At 32.7% G+C, this 16,054-nt stretch overlaps 1 protein-coding gene across 1 annotated transcript; it reads left to right on the forward strand.

Moving 5' to 3' along the window:
* Positions 1-1,994: 1,994 nt before the first annotated feature.
* Positions 1,995-15,448, forward strand: LOC132917443 (protein embryonic gonad-like). The gene is made up of 3 exons (XM_060978191.1): positions 1,995-2,753; positions 10,175-10,252; positions 13,903-15,448. The coding sequence occupies exons 1-3, from the start codon at positions 2,655-2,657 to the stop codon at positions 15,088-15,090; spliced, it is 1,365 nt and encodes a 454-aa protein (XP_060834174.1). The 5' UTR covers positions 1,995-2,654; the 3' UTR covers positions 15,091-15,448.
* The last annotated feature ends 606 nt before the right edge of the window (positions 15,449-16,054 follow it).

The raw sequence follows: 16,054 nt of genomic DNA on the forward strand, positions 1-16,054 counted from the left end.
ATGTATATATTTTAATTTAGTGCTATTTGGTACCTACGACAGCGAGTAATAAAATTATATTTTAACGGTGATGTATGTACAGCGTGTATACACTATATTATGCATTCAACACGACCTCCGCAACATTCTTTTGGGTGGCGCGAAAAATCATTCATAACGTTTACGCGAGGTCCCCCGACAGGCCAATCGTGCGAATTCTTATTGAATGTTCCGCTTATAAGACATACCGTATACACTATACACTGGGTCGTGAGATACACGCACTTACATACATTATATTATCCGCTCAATGTTTCCATTATAGGTTCGTAATCGTTTTTAGGATTATATTATATATGTGAGGTTGTAAAATAAAAAGACATATAATCTTTATATAAGATATAATATAATATATTGGTACGTATTATATTAAACATATTGCAGGAATAAACATAAAATTCAAACTTTTAATCATTTACTCATTCGACGGTAAAATATAATTCTTTTAAGTCGCATGTTAAATATAAAATATAATACACGGTAAATATCCTATAATATAATATGTCATATTAAAATGTATTTTTGCTACCCACTGTCCTAATATAAACGCTATACTATTATAGGTACTCTGCGATTAATTTTAATAATATTTTGAAAATATTATATTTATATATTATGCGGCTTTAATTTAAACATGTATATTAAATAGTATTTTTAATACGAAATTAAAGAGTATTTTAAACGTTTTTCACTTAGAAATTAAAATACGGTTTATTATACGCGATAGTGACTAAGTGACACCCTATTAATAATATACTATAATATAGATCTGGTTTTTATGTATGTGTATTGAATATGTATTATTTTGTTTGATATTTATCAGTCATACTGAATTAGTGATTAATACAACAGAAAATTATAGTCAACAATTTTTAGCACCGTTGATTAACTTTTGAATTAATATACATATTTATACAATGTATTAGGTATATAATTAGTCAATGGTATATAATAATGTAATCATATATAACAAAAATCAGTTATATTTATTTTTCTATTATATATTTATGCGATTACCTAAGTTTATTTTTTTTAAATTAATATTAAGTTTAAATTATTATAAACTTTACAATCGTCCTACATTAAATGTTAATACTATAAATAACTGAACATTTTTTTATTATTTTTATTACTAGCTACTTAGTAAGTTAAGTTTTTTATAAGGTAAAACACATATTACATTTAAGTACAGAATTCGAAATTCAAATTTCCAATGACCGTTGTGCGGTCGCTGTCGTGTAGTATATAATATAATATTACCAATACATATATTTATGTGGTCGTCGTGTATGTTATTTTCAAAGGTTGTAATTGATAGGTACACCAAAACTTCACACCATTCTTATTTGTCATATATACTATAATTATTTCCGTACCGCCTTTTCATATAAAAATATATTTCTATAATTCTGTTCATTGCTTGAGTAGCCACGAAAATACATAATGATGTTAAAATGTTATACAAATACAATAATATACACAAGTATATTATAAGTGTTTTACTATAGTCAATTGTAGAAAAGAAAATTCGAGTATTAAATACAATTAAAACAACAACAATAACTAGTATTTTTGATATTTCAAAAATATAACTTTTTATAGAAGAATTCATTGAGTAAAATTCGAATTCTGTTCGTTCGTCTAGTACTTGGTAAGATTAACCTAATCTAACATCAGTACATTTAGGTCATGTATAACAATTATTAAGTTAGGTACCTATTGTTAATTCGTACGGTCTGGCTGTAGTGGCGGTAACATACGCTGCAAGAAATAAATAAGGAGGAGGAGAAGGAGGTTAAGAAGGAACGAATATGGTATGTCGGTGTTTATAGGAAGTAGCTGCGGTGGAAGGAGGAAGATCTGGGTGGGCAGCGTCCAGGGAGGTGGCACATGCGGAAGGAGTGATGAGTCGGAAGAACAACGACCACGGGGCGAAGACGTCGCGAGAGATAAGGAGGATTGCGGAGAGGAAGAAGAAGACAGTTACGGCGGCTGCGAGAAGATGATACAGCGCGCGCAAGGTAGGAGTCGAAACCGGTCTGGTTCGGTTCTGGTTCCGTCTCAGGCAATCACACGTGTCCGGCGCGCTCAGTCCCATTATCACCGGCGATCCCGTCGCGGCCACAACGTACACGCGATATACTACTATCATCAAGCCAACGACGACGACGACGTCGTCGGACGCATTGAAATTTATCCTTTTTCAAATTTCATTTTTTCGTTACACGCACTTGGTCGTTCGATGTGATTACAGTTGATAATAGCATACACCATATTATATATATATATATATATATATATATATAGGTGTTTCATTTTGGAGGCGCCGCCACTGAGATCGTTATAACAATATTATACGAGCACACTATATTTTAAAATAATCGACGCTGTTTTTGTATTTTGTTTTCCCAATCAATAAACTATTTTACCGCGTTATCGTTCATTCGAGTTGTACATTTTTTTTTATTGTTTAACTACCTATCTGTTTCGCGACGTGCGATGGTCCGGTCGTGCGATCCGCCGGCAATCGGTTACAGGTGACGACGGCCAACCGTCAGCACACAGCACTCGCAAATCGCGCGTCTAACGATGACGACCGATGAAGAACGTCGGATATGAACACTGGACCCGGTCAGGGTGCCCATGGGCCATTGTCTCTACCAAACTGGTGGCCCACCGACCCTCGTCACACCACTTCATCGACCTCGGATGTCGTAAGTACCTATATTTATATAATATTATAGCTTTACTATTATTATACTTGAGTCCGTTTAAGGTATTCTTATGTCGTAGTTATCATATTATTGTCGACTGCAAGTATTTGGATGTTTATTTTTCTAAAACCCTGAATGATTCTGAACGATCACGTATAACAGCAATGACATTGGTGTTACCAAATTTATTTTTCGGCCTATACATAGCATATTGTAGACCGTGTTGTAAAAAGAATATTTTCATCTTATTACGACTATTTTTTGTTTTCCGGAAGATATATTTTATTTAAATTTAATCAATTTCGAAGATAATCGATCATAACTGAATATTAATAAAGCTATGATGATTTTGGCCAATGACTATATTATTCGAAATTTTCCACATTGATTGCATTATAATATTATTATTTAATGTCTTAGGTTTAATTTTTGTAAACAAAGATAGACTGTACAGATAAATTGAATATTTAAATGTAACTATCTTTGGAAAAAAAAAATAGATAGATTTATTATTTTAGCTAAGTTTAGTGTGCGATGACCCATGTAGTTAGAAATATAAACTAATATTGTAAATATGAGTATATGAATAAAAATTATTTATTTTTATGGGATAATCATAGTCACAATATATTATAAAATACATTATTTCGTAAGTTTTACAAAATTGATTTTCGACGATTTTAATTATTGGTGATAAATATAAAGAAGAATGGCAAATAAAAAAAACTCCAGAATACCAGAATAGGTGAATTTACACACAGTATTGGTAATCGGTAGGCTTAAACGTCTTCGGCTTAAGGCCAATCGGGTTTGCACGAAGTAAGAAGATAAACAGCGTTTCTTTTATAATATAATTCAATAGAGACTGACAGAATGAATGAAATAACAACTGTATATAAAGAGAAAATGACGGGTTTCAACGAACCTGAGAAACAGTGAAAAGTGGAAGAAGAAAAAAAATGTCGCGAAGATGTAATACTTAAAAGTCGGACAAGTGGAATACACAGCTAGTAGACAAAAACACTTGTATTACAAATGTGTAATCGATCGTGGTTTGATAAACGTTTCTCGTTTATTTATTTATTTATTTATTAAGGTATTCTTTTTTTTCTCGGTATGCACATGTGCGCACAAATAATTTATTCATACAAGTAGCATATCTGCAGAACTGAACGGCGCCGAGAATCGCGAGTTTTCATTTTTTACAGTGAAAATAGTTTACTCATAAGTTATAATAAGATAATAATAAGTTAATAAATTATCGGTTAACTGATTTCAATTATCTATAAGATGCATAAATTATTTTAATTTTAAATGGTATTTCTTATTGTTCACATGTTCATAACATTCAATTAAAAATCAGAGATTTATTGTATTATATTTATAATAACATTATTATTTATTCATTATAACTATTTGAGAAACGTATATAATATAATTTAAAATTGTCTCTTATAGCAATTAATGTTCTTAAAACAAATTACAAAATGTATGCATTGAAGTGCAGTCAACACCATTTGCACAAATGTTTGATATTTTACATGACATTTTATGGAATGTTTATGCATAAATATCAAAAAATATAACGAACTGTTTGCAAAAACGATATCAGTCAAAATGCAAGAGAATTATAGGTAAATATAATTATAACGAAATCGAATTATTTATTTAATATAATTTTAATTCATCAAAAACATTATTTATAAGATAAGTACGAAATAAACAATATTTCTTAATAATAATATTTAAAAAATAAAAATTATTGGTTTAAAAGTACAAACAGTTTTATTATATTATATAAAATATAAATAATATTAATTATTAAAGTAGGTATCCACAACTAATTTAATATCAGTTTTTATATTTTAATTTATAAATTATTGTATTTAATATTTAAATTAAAAAAAAATTAAGTTCCTTAGTATATAATAGTTGAAATAGTTGATAATGCCATAATAATTAATGTTTATTATACTTATATATTACTATTAATCATAAAAAATAGCAAAAAATATAGCATGAGAAGTATAAATACTGCAGTACTATTAATTATTTTTGAGTTTTTAGTACGGTAATCTTATTATATACACAGATATCAATAATATTTAATAATCTAATTCGAGTTGTAGTGTTTAATTCATTTTAAGTTTTAATACAACAAAAATATATATTTTTTTTAAATTTGGTAAAGGATCTTATCGCTGGATAGCTTCTTTACTTATAATTTTGTTAACCCATTTATTTATAGTATTTTAATTTTTTTATTAATGTACAAATTGTGAATATAAATACCATAGTAAAAAAAAGGTAATGTATGTAGTGTAATACTAATACATGCATTAATATTGGCTTAAAGTGTTTAAAATGTTTAAATTTGCATAATTATTAATTTATTTTCTTCAAATAATTCAAACTGTATAACTCTTATATTGTTTATTTGAGTATATATTAACCTTTAGTATTAATTAACCTATAATATGTTACATTTCTGGAGTACTTATAACTTATTTAAAAATATTTTTCATTAATGTCCTTTAATTTTCCAGAAACTTTGATAAGAATTTAAAAATAAATTACTTTATTAAGTGCAAAATATTCAGATTTTACATCTTTGCTTATTATAATACATACAATGAAAAAATACCAACCCATTGACTCGTGTAAATTGAGTACAATGTTTTTCTAAAAATAACGTTGTTATGATTGCATATAGAGTCTAAAACATGTATATTATGATGTATTATGTTTATATAAACGCTATATTTTATAGTTTATAAAATGTATGTATAGGGTACCTTTAAGTACAATATTACTTATTAGTAAAATAGTTATAATTTATAATAATTTTAAGGTAAATATAAATTTTTTTTTTTACATTTATTAGAATATAAACAATGTGTAATAGTAGTTACAATATGCATATGAGCGAGAAATACAAATTGACTCGGAAAGCACGAGGGGAGTAGCTATCCTGCAGTAACACTCGACGTTGTAAATATAAAAAAATAATATATACACATTATAATGATATAAAATAATATACCTACATTCAAATTCTAGATAATAATATGTTGATTAATAAATTAAACAAATCAGTCAGTGAAACAAATTAAAAAAACGTGCGTATCTACTATAGTTTATAGACAAACAAACTTATTATTTAATCATTGAAATCTTCAAGAAACTATTTTTGCAATATCCGTTGAAAGAGTATGTATAATATATTACAATGTAATATAGAACTATAAAACAATTAAAATTTAAATATATTTGTTTATTATACAAATACGTATTCATATGAAAGTTGCAAGGAGACCTTATGATTATACCTATACCTACACATAATAACAAATGTTTTTATACGATTATGATGTATAATATACAGGAAAAAAAACGTTAAGCCAGCTATTTCAGATGCTGTCAAAATTTCGTGTCGTAGACGTCGACGGGCTATGCGAAATGAGTTTTTTTTTTCACGGATTCACATCCGCTATAAACGTCACCATCATCGTCAACGTCGTCGCCGGCCCGCAAAGTCAGTTTGTTATTAAGACGAATTATGGAAATAATTACCCGATGTCAGAAATCCATTAGTATGACTTTAGGTGAAAGTCTGACGTGAATTACAAACGTAAAAACACTGTGTATATTTATTTTATTTATTTATATTTAAAAACCACGCGTTTAAATCTGCACGCGTGCGTGCTCGTCTACGTTTATGTATATTATATATGTATTGTGTATTTGTATATACATTTTGTGCAGTAATATAATAACCGACCGCATTCGTATTTGTCTTAAAATAACAATTTCGTTTTATCTCTATTTATTTATTTATTTTTTTTTTTTTTGAAACTAATTATTATAATCGTATGCGCGGGTACAAAGAGAACCGCTGCTGCTGCCGCCGAAGAAAATGTCTGTCTGTAGTCATCGCACGTCAAATTATATGTGAATGAAATCGTTACGATTTGTTTGAAATGCGTAACTGTTTCGTATAAACGAACGAAACGATGGCACGACAACCACGACCGACCCGACTGTGTTTCGCTATAAAATATGGAATAATAATATAAAACATATCAAGTGTGTGATTTTTCGTCGGACGAGATTTCTTCTCCTGCATTAACCCGTCAGCAGGATTTTAATGTCTAAATATCTATTAAAAAACAACAACAACATACAATATATATGTAGTCTATTTCATAAAATATGATATAGACAAGAACGTGGACGCGATAGATGACGTACAGGAAAAAATATAATAATAATTTAAATGATAAATGAAAAAAAATGTACAATAATAAGAAACGAGGCCAAAGTTCAACTCGGCATAAATAATAAGGACGTACGACGAGCTGTGCTGTATACCTATAATAGTAACTACATGGCTACATGCCTACCTAATGTAATACCTATATATACATATATATTATACGTGTATGTATATTGGTGCTCGAAGATCCAACCGGAACACGACCGCAGTCGCTCGCGTATTATAATAAACATATATATAAAATCCCCAACCGCCACCGCCTCCGACCATATTATGGTATCATACAAATAGAGTCATAACAAGAGAGCATTTACATAATCCAATAATGGATTTACAAATGGTTCGCGTACACTTACACACGCATGCGTATTTATATATAATAATATTATAATATACAAGAGAGCAGACACCGGCCGGCAACGATATCAAAGACGGGTAGCTGATTATCATAATACAAGTACCTACGCCGCTGCTGCTATAGTTGCTGTATATATAGAGGTACACGACGCTGTCCGGTCAGAACACGAACGAGACGATATAATAATAATAATATCATAAAAAATAAAATGGTGACAACACGATAGTTAATTTATTTTTTTTGTACCAATGCGATCGTGTCACCATAATAACGCGTATTGTAGCAACAGGTATCCTCTACATCCAGTCCAGACGACCACCGCCGTGATAAATTGGCATACAATTATATCTGGGCAGTTGCAGTTTGAGTTTTATTTGGAATTGCTACGGTTCTTGGTGAGCTGATTCGAGCAGCAAGGATTGCATGATATAACACCTGTATATAAAACGTGACTGTATAGTAAAATATGGCCCAATAAACATAAATAAATAAAGTATCGTACCCTAAAAACTAAGGTGAAATACAATTTATAATTAACAGACTAGCATAGATGATTTATTTTTGTACACGAATCGTCCGAGAGAAGTAAAAAGCATGTCAACGCAATCAATAAATTAATCGAATCACTTATAGCACTTATTGACTTATATGTCATATAAAAACGTAAAAAAAATAATACAAAGAAATTGTATAAAACGGTGATTTTTATATCTTATATTTTGTTGAATACTTAAAAGTATTGGAAATACACCCTAAGAACCGAGTCAAACTTATTTTATAAATCGTGTATTCTATATTTTATCATATTTGTATACACTGATATGTAAAACAATTATTAGAAACTGTAAAGCGTATATTATTGTTAACTAGTTTGACAACAAATAACAATTTGGTACCTACTTATTATTAACATACTTCACGATATTAATTCAGGTTTATATTGTTTTACAGAATTTATTAATTACTGACGTAGACTCTGTTAACAATATAGGGGTTAAGTATTAGGCACCGGGGTGGCAGGATCCCAATCAGGTTATACAAAATACATACTTATAAGAAGTAACGAATGCATGTATAAGTGGCTTATAAGATTAATGACGTCAATAAAAAATAAAAAGGATACGCACACCAAGCCATCAGCATTATTAGGCCCGTGAGTCGGTGCTTTTTTATTTTTATATACGTACAAAGTTAAACGCATATATACACATATATATGACAATTTAATATTTAGTGTTATTATGGGATGTTTACATCATACACGAGACTATACAATGGACCAGTAGACTTGACCGCACGGGTTGGCATAGGTTAACTCTCTAATAAAATAAAATAAAAAATAAAGTAATATGTCAAAGGTCAATACGATCAAAATCTCCATACGGTACTTGCCTATATATTCCTACCTATCTGTATATAATATTTATATATGTATATATAACTATACTTGTGCAATAGAATTTCAACGATATTGTTATACTGCTATTTTATTTTTAATGAACCGTATGTATAGGAATATAATAATATAAAAATAAAGATAGGTTTTATGTGACTCTGTTGGCAATACGAATATATACGATGGCATTCGGTGAAGATCGGTGAATCTCGAAAGTCGCTGTACGGGCGAAGGAGTGGTCCGCTGCAGCAGATCATGTTCATATCCAATAAATTACACATATATATATAATACGTTAGTGTATGTATATGCTTAATGATATTAATAATAATAATCTGCGGCAGATTCACCTCGCCTTATCAATACTGCCCATCAAAACCGGCATCAGCACTATTTTATAGGTGTGTGTAACTTGAACCATAACCGTTGAAAATAAATACGGTAGTTATTATCCGGAGATTTTCATCTTTGAACAAATGACCCATGGAGGGGGCCCGGCCAGTGCACTGGGATCGCGGGAAGATCGGGTTGGCATCAAACTTTCAGATAGAACGAACGTGTCGTCTGTGTGTCATTTTTATTTTATTTTTATTCATTATTATGCAAATTAATGGGATTTTAGACATTGCGCAGGTAGGTAGGTATATAATAAACGCCGAGTGTTCAAAAAAAAAAAAAAAGAAGAAGAAAAAGATCAATAACATACATAAATACTTGGCTTAAACAAACGATATAATACGCTAAGCGTTGGCAGGACCATTAAAGTTTGCGACGGGCTAGTTCTTGTTATTTTTTAATCGAGTTTTTGAACCGAGGTTGCATTATTTTCGTAATAATAAAATATAGAATCTCGCGAATGAGTTTTTGTAACAGTTTAGCATCATAAATAATGGTATATAATTATATACGAAAACTGACTTGGATATTTTTAAGGATGCGGAGATTCTATAATTTCGTAATTGAAAAACACATTAATAACATATGCAAATCATCGTTCGAGACGTTTATTTTTTATTTCATTTAATAAAATACGAATTAAACGCGTGATAATATAAATACGTATCGCTTTTTTGATCTCTCATTCTCCTCAGTTTGAGTAAAAATAATGTACAATGAAACAAACGATCGAATAGAGTAATATTGTATATATATATATACATTTATGTACGAGAACTCTGTTATACATATATATATATATATATATGCGTTGACATCGCCGCTAAACGCGGAAATTATTATAAGCGTTGTACGTACATAATAACATATATGTAATTAAGTTATATTTAATAAATATACCGTATACATAATATTATAGAGTAATAACAATGTGCATTTTAATTTAATCGTCGGCGGATGTACACATTTTTCAATCGAATTTATCATGTTTGCAGATGAGTCAGCTATGTCGTGTGTGCGGAGAACCAGCCGCCGGTTTTCATTTCGGAGCGTTCACGTGTGAAGGATGCAAGGTAATATTTTTGTATTTTGTTCAATTATGATTTATACATATTTTATAATAATACTAATTTAATAATTAATAATAAAGTAATAAAAGACCGCTGTGGGTAGATATGGGCACCTACAATTAACTCGGCTTAAAATTGACCGTGCGCTATTATAAAATGTATATTATACACATTACATCAATAACCCTGCACGACCAATATTACCATTCGATATCCGTCTCGGACAGCATCGTGTATAGATCGTTTTGTATACTGCAACATTATAATACCTGTACACTATATACATTCGCTAAAGTTTAATTAATATACGTTTATATAGGCTGCTATATGTCGACGATAGCTGACCTTACCCGTTTGGTGCAATATAATATAATATCGTGCGTGAATCAATCGGGCTGGGAAAAAATCCATTATCCCGATGACCAAAACCGTGTAATTATACATGATATTAGGTAGGTTACCCATTATTATTACGCGTTGTATTATATCCGAATTTCCGATGGAAATACACAGTTTCACGTGAGTCAAACGGATCGCGGACGACGACGAATGATTTTTATATAACCCTTCGCCTCGAAGTTGATGTTTTAATCTATAAAATATATATAATTATAATATGCAATACAGACATACCTTCTTATCGATATTTTTCATGTAACGTCACTATAGTTTTTAGTTGCACATAATAATACCCTATATATACTGTATTATTGTCTGTACCTGTAAGTTAGGTTAGGTCATCAGTCATCACCAATAAGTTCGAATTATATACATACAAATAAAAATAAATTTTAAAATCGCTTGAAAACGGTGTTTGGAATCTTAATAGTTATTTCGGTTCCGGTTCCGATGATGTAGTAGGTACCTATCCATTCTTTAATTTGATAAGTTCTTAAAATTATTACAGACAAAACTATATAGTATTGTAGTTCTATTTTAAGTAAGGTGTTTACTATTAAGGTCCCAAATCCTAGTTCAAAATATTAAAAAAATAAAATAAAACATAGGTAGCTATTATCACGAAGGCCCAACACCACCGTTCTAGTCAGTGCTGCAACGGCGATGTAAAAATATAATAATAACCGCTCGCGCGTATATAATAACGTCACCACAGTTGCATGTGGCACATATATGACAACATATTTTTTTACACGCGTAGAGTCATAAAAAAATTGCGTACCAACCTTTTAATTAAAAAAAAATGTGGTATCGAACGAATGTATCGTATTTAGTGGTTGCAAAATATAACACGCGACACATTACGTGGGCACGATAGAACTAATCGAAACCCCATCATCGTCATATTGCGCGCATAATATTATTATTATTGTATTCGTGGACGAATGCGTTTGTCGTGTGTGTATTATACTTTAGCTATATACCTATAACGTTACGTTAGATATAAATTATAATGATATCCGTCACGGTAAACTATTAAAACGGCACTGCGACACGTCGTCGTTCACGGTTGTTTTCTTTTTTTAATTCGAAATCGAAGAAGAAGAGGAAAAAGCGCATTCATCACACACATACGAACACATATAGACGACGCATTGATCACGAGCCTATTCCATCGTTCGACGTTAATAATAATATTAATATTATTATTATATTACGAGGGAATATTTCACAATCTGCGAACAATTAATAACGTGCGTATGCGAACGAGGCACGCCGCGAAGAAAATATGTTTAACGATCGTAGATAATAATAATAATAATATGAGACTCACCCGTTCGACAACACGGCTAATTTATGGTTTTGTATCTCTCTCTTACTCTCTCTCTACCTAAGTCCGAGGCAATATAATATCGCTGATGCGTCGAATGAATCTTCAAAAGACACTTTTACACGATCTCTTCGATCGTTGTGCAACTACAATATTATATTAGTTATAGCAAGAGGTATATTATATTTCCTCATATATCGCGCGCATTGCACCACAATTACATATTATAATAATATTATATACATTATTGTATACTTTTACCGTTTATCAGCGCCCCACCGAATGAATTGCTGTAGTGCTTTATGGACTAGACACGAGAGGTAGTTCGTCAATAAATATTTTTTTCCATAAATATTTTTTTTTTTTTTGGATATCGTCATTGCATCGTGCCATTGTTGGCTGTGGAAGGATTTAAATAAACATATTTAGCTATAGTGTGTCACAGTATTTTGTACCTTGTATTTATAATAATATCGATAAAATAGGTAGTCGACTAAACTCTTTTAATGTGGATTACATTACTTCATATTTTGTAATAAGCCACTGATAACATTAGAAATTTATTTATTCGACGTGTTGGTTCGATTTCAGGTACTTAATATAATATAATATTATATATCCCGATAATATTTAGTTATTACGTTATGAGTGCTATTACCAATGAAATCGATATTTATATGTAAATACATCTTCAAAAATGACGATTATCGTACCATTCGTACCACACCACAATCGTGGTTATATAATAATTCCTATTTTAAACGCCCTCTGTCTACCCACCGGTTAATTCGAAAAAAAAACGTAGTAGTAACACCTATATATTAAATCTTCGGAATATTTCAGTCATATCGCAGTCCATAGTAATACAACACATAAATAAGCGGTTCCAAGAGATCATTATAATAATACGGACGTCTCTAATTATTTTGTCTGAACAGATATCTAAATTTTATTTTTTCAATAAGCGATTGACTAAAAAGCAGGAATAGGTACAATATTAGACACGCAGCGACTCGCTTTGGTATACAAATTGTGGTTTTCGACTCAGCGAATTTATAATATTTACATAAATTAAATAAATTTTTGTTTACGCGTCATGACATAGTTTCGATTTTTTATGATATACCCGTACTGGTTACACCTAATAAATATAAATAGGTACGGACGGTATGGTAGATCTTTGTCATGATCGCGAAACTTTGGAAATAGGTAGTATGATTGTTCGGATCGGTCATCGTTTCTATATAAAAATGATAATTTCCCATGATAATGGGTGAAAAAGGATTTATAATTTATATCATTTGAAAATAAACTGCGACGTTAAACATGCAATAATTGTTTTACACAATGCACACGTGTATAAAAAGGTAGTATAAATGCCGGTGAGAACGGTCCAATCATCATCATCATAATTTTCGTGTCGTCATCATCGAGACCGTACCAGATTATATTTTATAGCAGGCACCGGCAACCCGCGACCCTCGGAACTTTTTGCTACGGCAATCCAAATATATTTCATGGTTTTTAAAATTTAAATTTTATATCTTAAATTAAATTGATACAAATACATCTTAATCAAGACTATTTATATAATAATGTGCACAGTGCACATCTCATGAGATAAGCTGTGAACGAGAAAGTAATCTAATCGTATATAATGTATATATCGTAATATACATTGATAATAAATTATTTTTTTTAATATTATAATTTTGTATGCGGCTATCAATGAAAACTGAAAAAAATTATGGCCCGTGTAGGTAAAATAGTGGGAATTTTTCATTTTAGACCTCGAAATTCCAACTAGATTTACTTTTTTACCTTAAAATATAATGCAATTGAAAATCTATGCACTTTTAATATTTTAAACAAACAATGACGAACACAAGAATAAAAATAATAAACTAAAAATATATTGTTTCAGTCGTTTTTCGGTCGGACTTACAACAACCTGAGTTCGATTTCGGAGTGCAAGAACAACGGCGAGTGCGTGATCAACAAAAAGAACAGGACGTCGTGCAAGGCGTGCAGGTTGCGCAAGTGTCTGGTGGTGGGCATGTCGAAGAGTGGGTCCCGGTACGGCCGGCGGTCCAACTGGTTCAAGATACATTGCTTGCTCCAGGAACAGCAACAGCAGCACCACCACCACCACAACAACAGCCAGCACCAACAGCAACACCCGCACCAGCAGCAGCAACAACCGCATCAGCAACAACAACACCGGCCGTCCGCGGGTCTGCATTTTCAGCAACAGCAGCAGTCGGCAGCTGGTTGCAGAATTTCGCTAGACCAGGGCCGCACGCCGCCGCTTCCGCCGCTGTGGACAGACGTCAAACACCATCTGCGCTTGGACGCAGATAATAACAACTCCGTAGCCGGTGATCTGAACAAAGACGGCGTCGGCGGCCGGTTGTCCGTGTCCGCTGCAGCCGCCGCGGCTGTCGTGCAGGCCGTCCGACCGGAACTGCTGCGGTGGCCTTCGCCGTTCTTCTCGGCATTCCCATTCCCGCCACCCGCGCCATTCTTCCTGGCCTTGCAGCAGCAGCAGCAGCAGCAGCAACAACAACAGCAACAGCAACAGCTACACCAACAACAACAGTCGCCGCAGCCACGGGTGACGCCGCCGCCTCCCGCATCGCACCGACACCGGTCACCGCCGAGTCCGTCGTACCGTGGGTCATCGTCGGAAGACGACAGCGGCGCAGGCGAACACGACGAAGACGACGACCGCCGTGACGGGCCACCGTCTTCGAAGCGCGTCGCCGTGCTGTGCGACCTGCCGCCCGTCCAGGAGTCGCCGATGGACCTGTCGGTGACCGCGGCCGCGTCCCCGCCCTCGCGGCCGCCGTCCTTAAGTTTTCCGTCGCTCCTCCCGTACGTTGGCCGACGATCACCCGGTCACAGCCCGGACCGGTCTCGTCGCCGGCGCCGACGTCCGCGCAAGCGGAGACGTCAACCGGTATCAGATTTTGTAGCCGTCGCGGACCGGACGTCCGGATCGGACGACGACTGCGCCGCCGGAACTGACTCGGTGCGAGACTCCGACTCGAACGAATCGGGCGGCCGGCCGGAGAAAAGCGCACCTCTGGACTTGACGTGCAACCGGTCGTAGACGAAATTTTATCTTTAATATTATTTATATAGGTATAACGTGATACATTTTTTTAGTGTTTATCTCTCTCTTTTTTCTTTCTCTCTTTCTTATAGCGCTCATTCTATATTATTATAGGTAATGATGATGTAAACAATTTTGTCGGCGGCCAAAAACGCGCCGCCGGTATTTTATAATATATCATCATTATTATTTCTATTATTATTATATTTATATATAAATATATATATATATTGTGTATATAGTGTGTTATATATGGTTTGATCGATTATGTTCATGTGTAAACAAATTATAATAAACAACGCGTGTAACGTGTATGCCCGAATTATATACTTGATAGGCTAATTTGACTCGACGATTTTTCGTTTTTTATTTTTTCCATATTATCACGTCCCCGATCCTATATCCCAATACTTCATCAATTGATAGTAAGTGATGTAAAGGTCACTTTAAGAAGTTTTGTTTGTTTGTTTGTTTTTTTGGTGGGGGAAGGGGGCATACAGATTTAGGTACATGTTTATTCAAAGAAAGAAAAGGTGAAAGAAAAAAGTAAAATTAGAATTAATGAAAACCTCATTTAATTCACCATCAAATAAAATAATTTTCAAAATAAATTCCTGTTGATAAGCCACATAAAGTTTGTCTGCAGCGAATCGCGCGTAGACTACGGGCCGCCATTTGATGGCCACCACTATTCATTTTTCCCGAGTAATAAATTGTCCAAGTGCATTTAATATGCATTATATGCCGATCGACATGAGATTATAAGATAATACTATCGAATTGTGAAATTTCAAAAGAAGCGTAATGCACGCAAGTATCGATGCTCCGTTTTTTAAACATAATAATTATGATATATGTTTTTTAATCGAACGCTGCATGCACTGACTGAACATATTTTATTTCTATTAGTCACAAGCTGAAATAATGAATCGGAGTGCCTATACTAACACTAATTGTAAAT

The sequence above is a fragment of the Rhopalosiphum padi genome, chromosome 1 (genome assembly GCF_020882245.1).
Source record: "Rhopalosiphum padi isolate XX-2018 chromosome 1, ASM2088224v1, whole genome shotgun sequence".
NCBI lineage: Eukaryota > Metazoa > Arthropoda > Insecta > Hemiptera > Aphididae > Rhopalosiphum > Rhopalosiphum padi.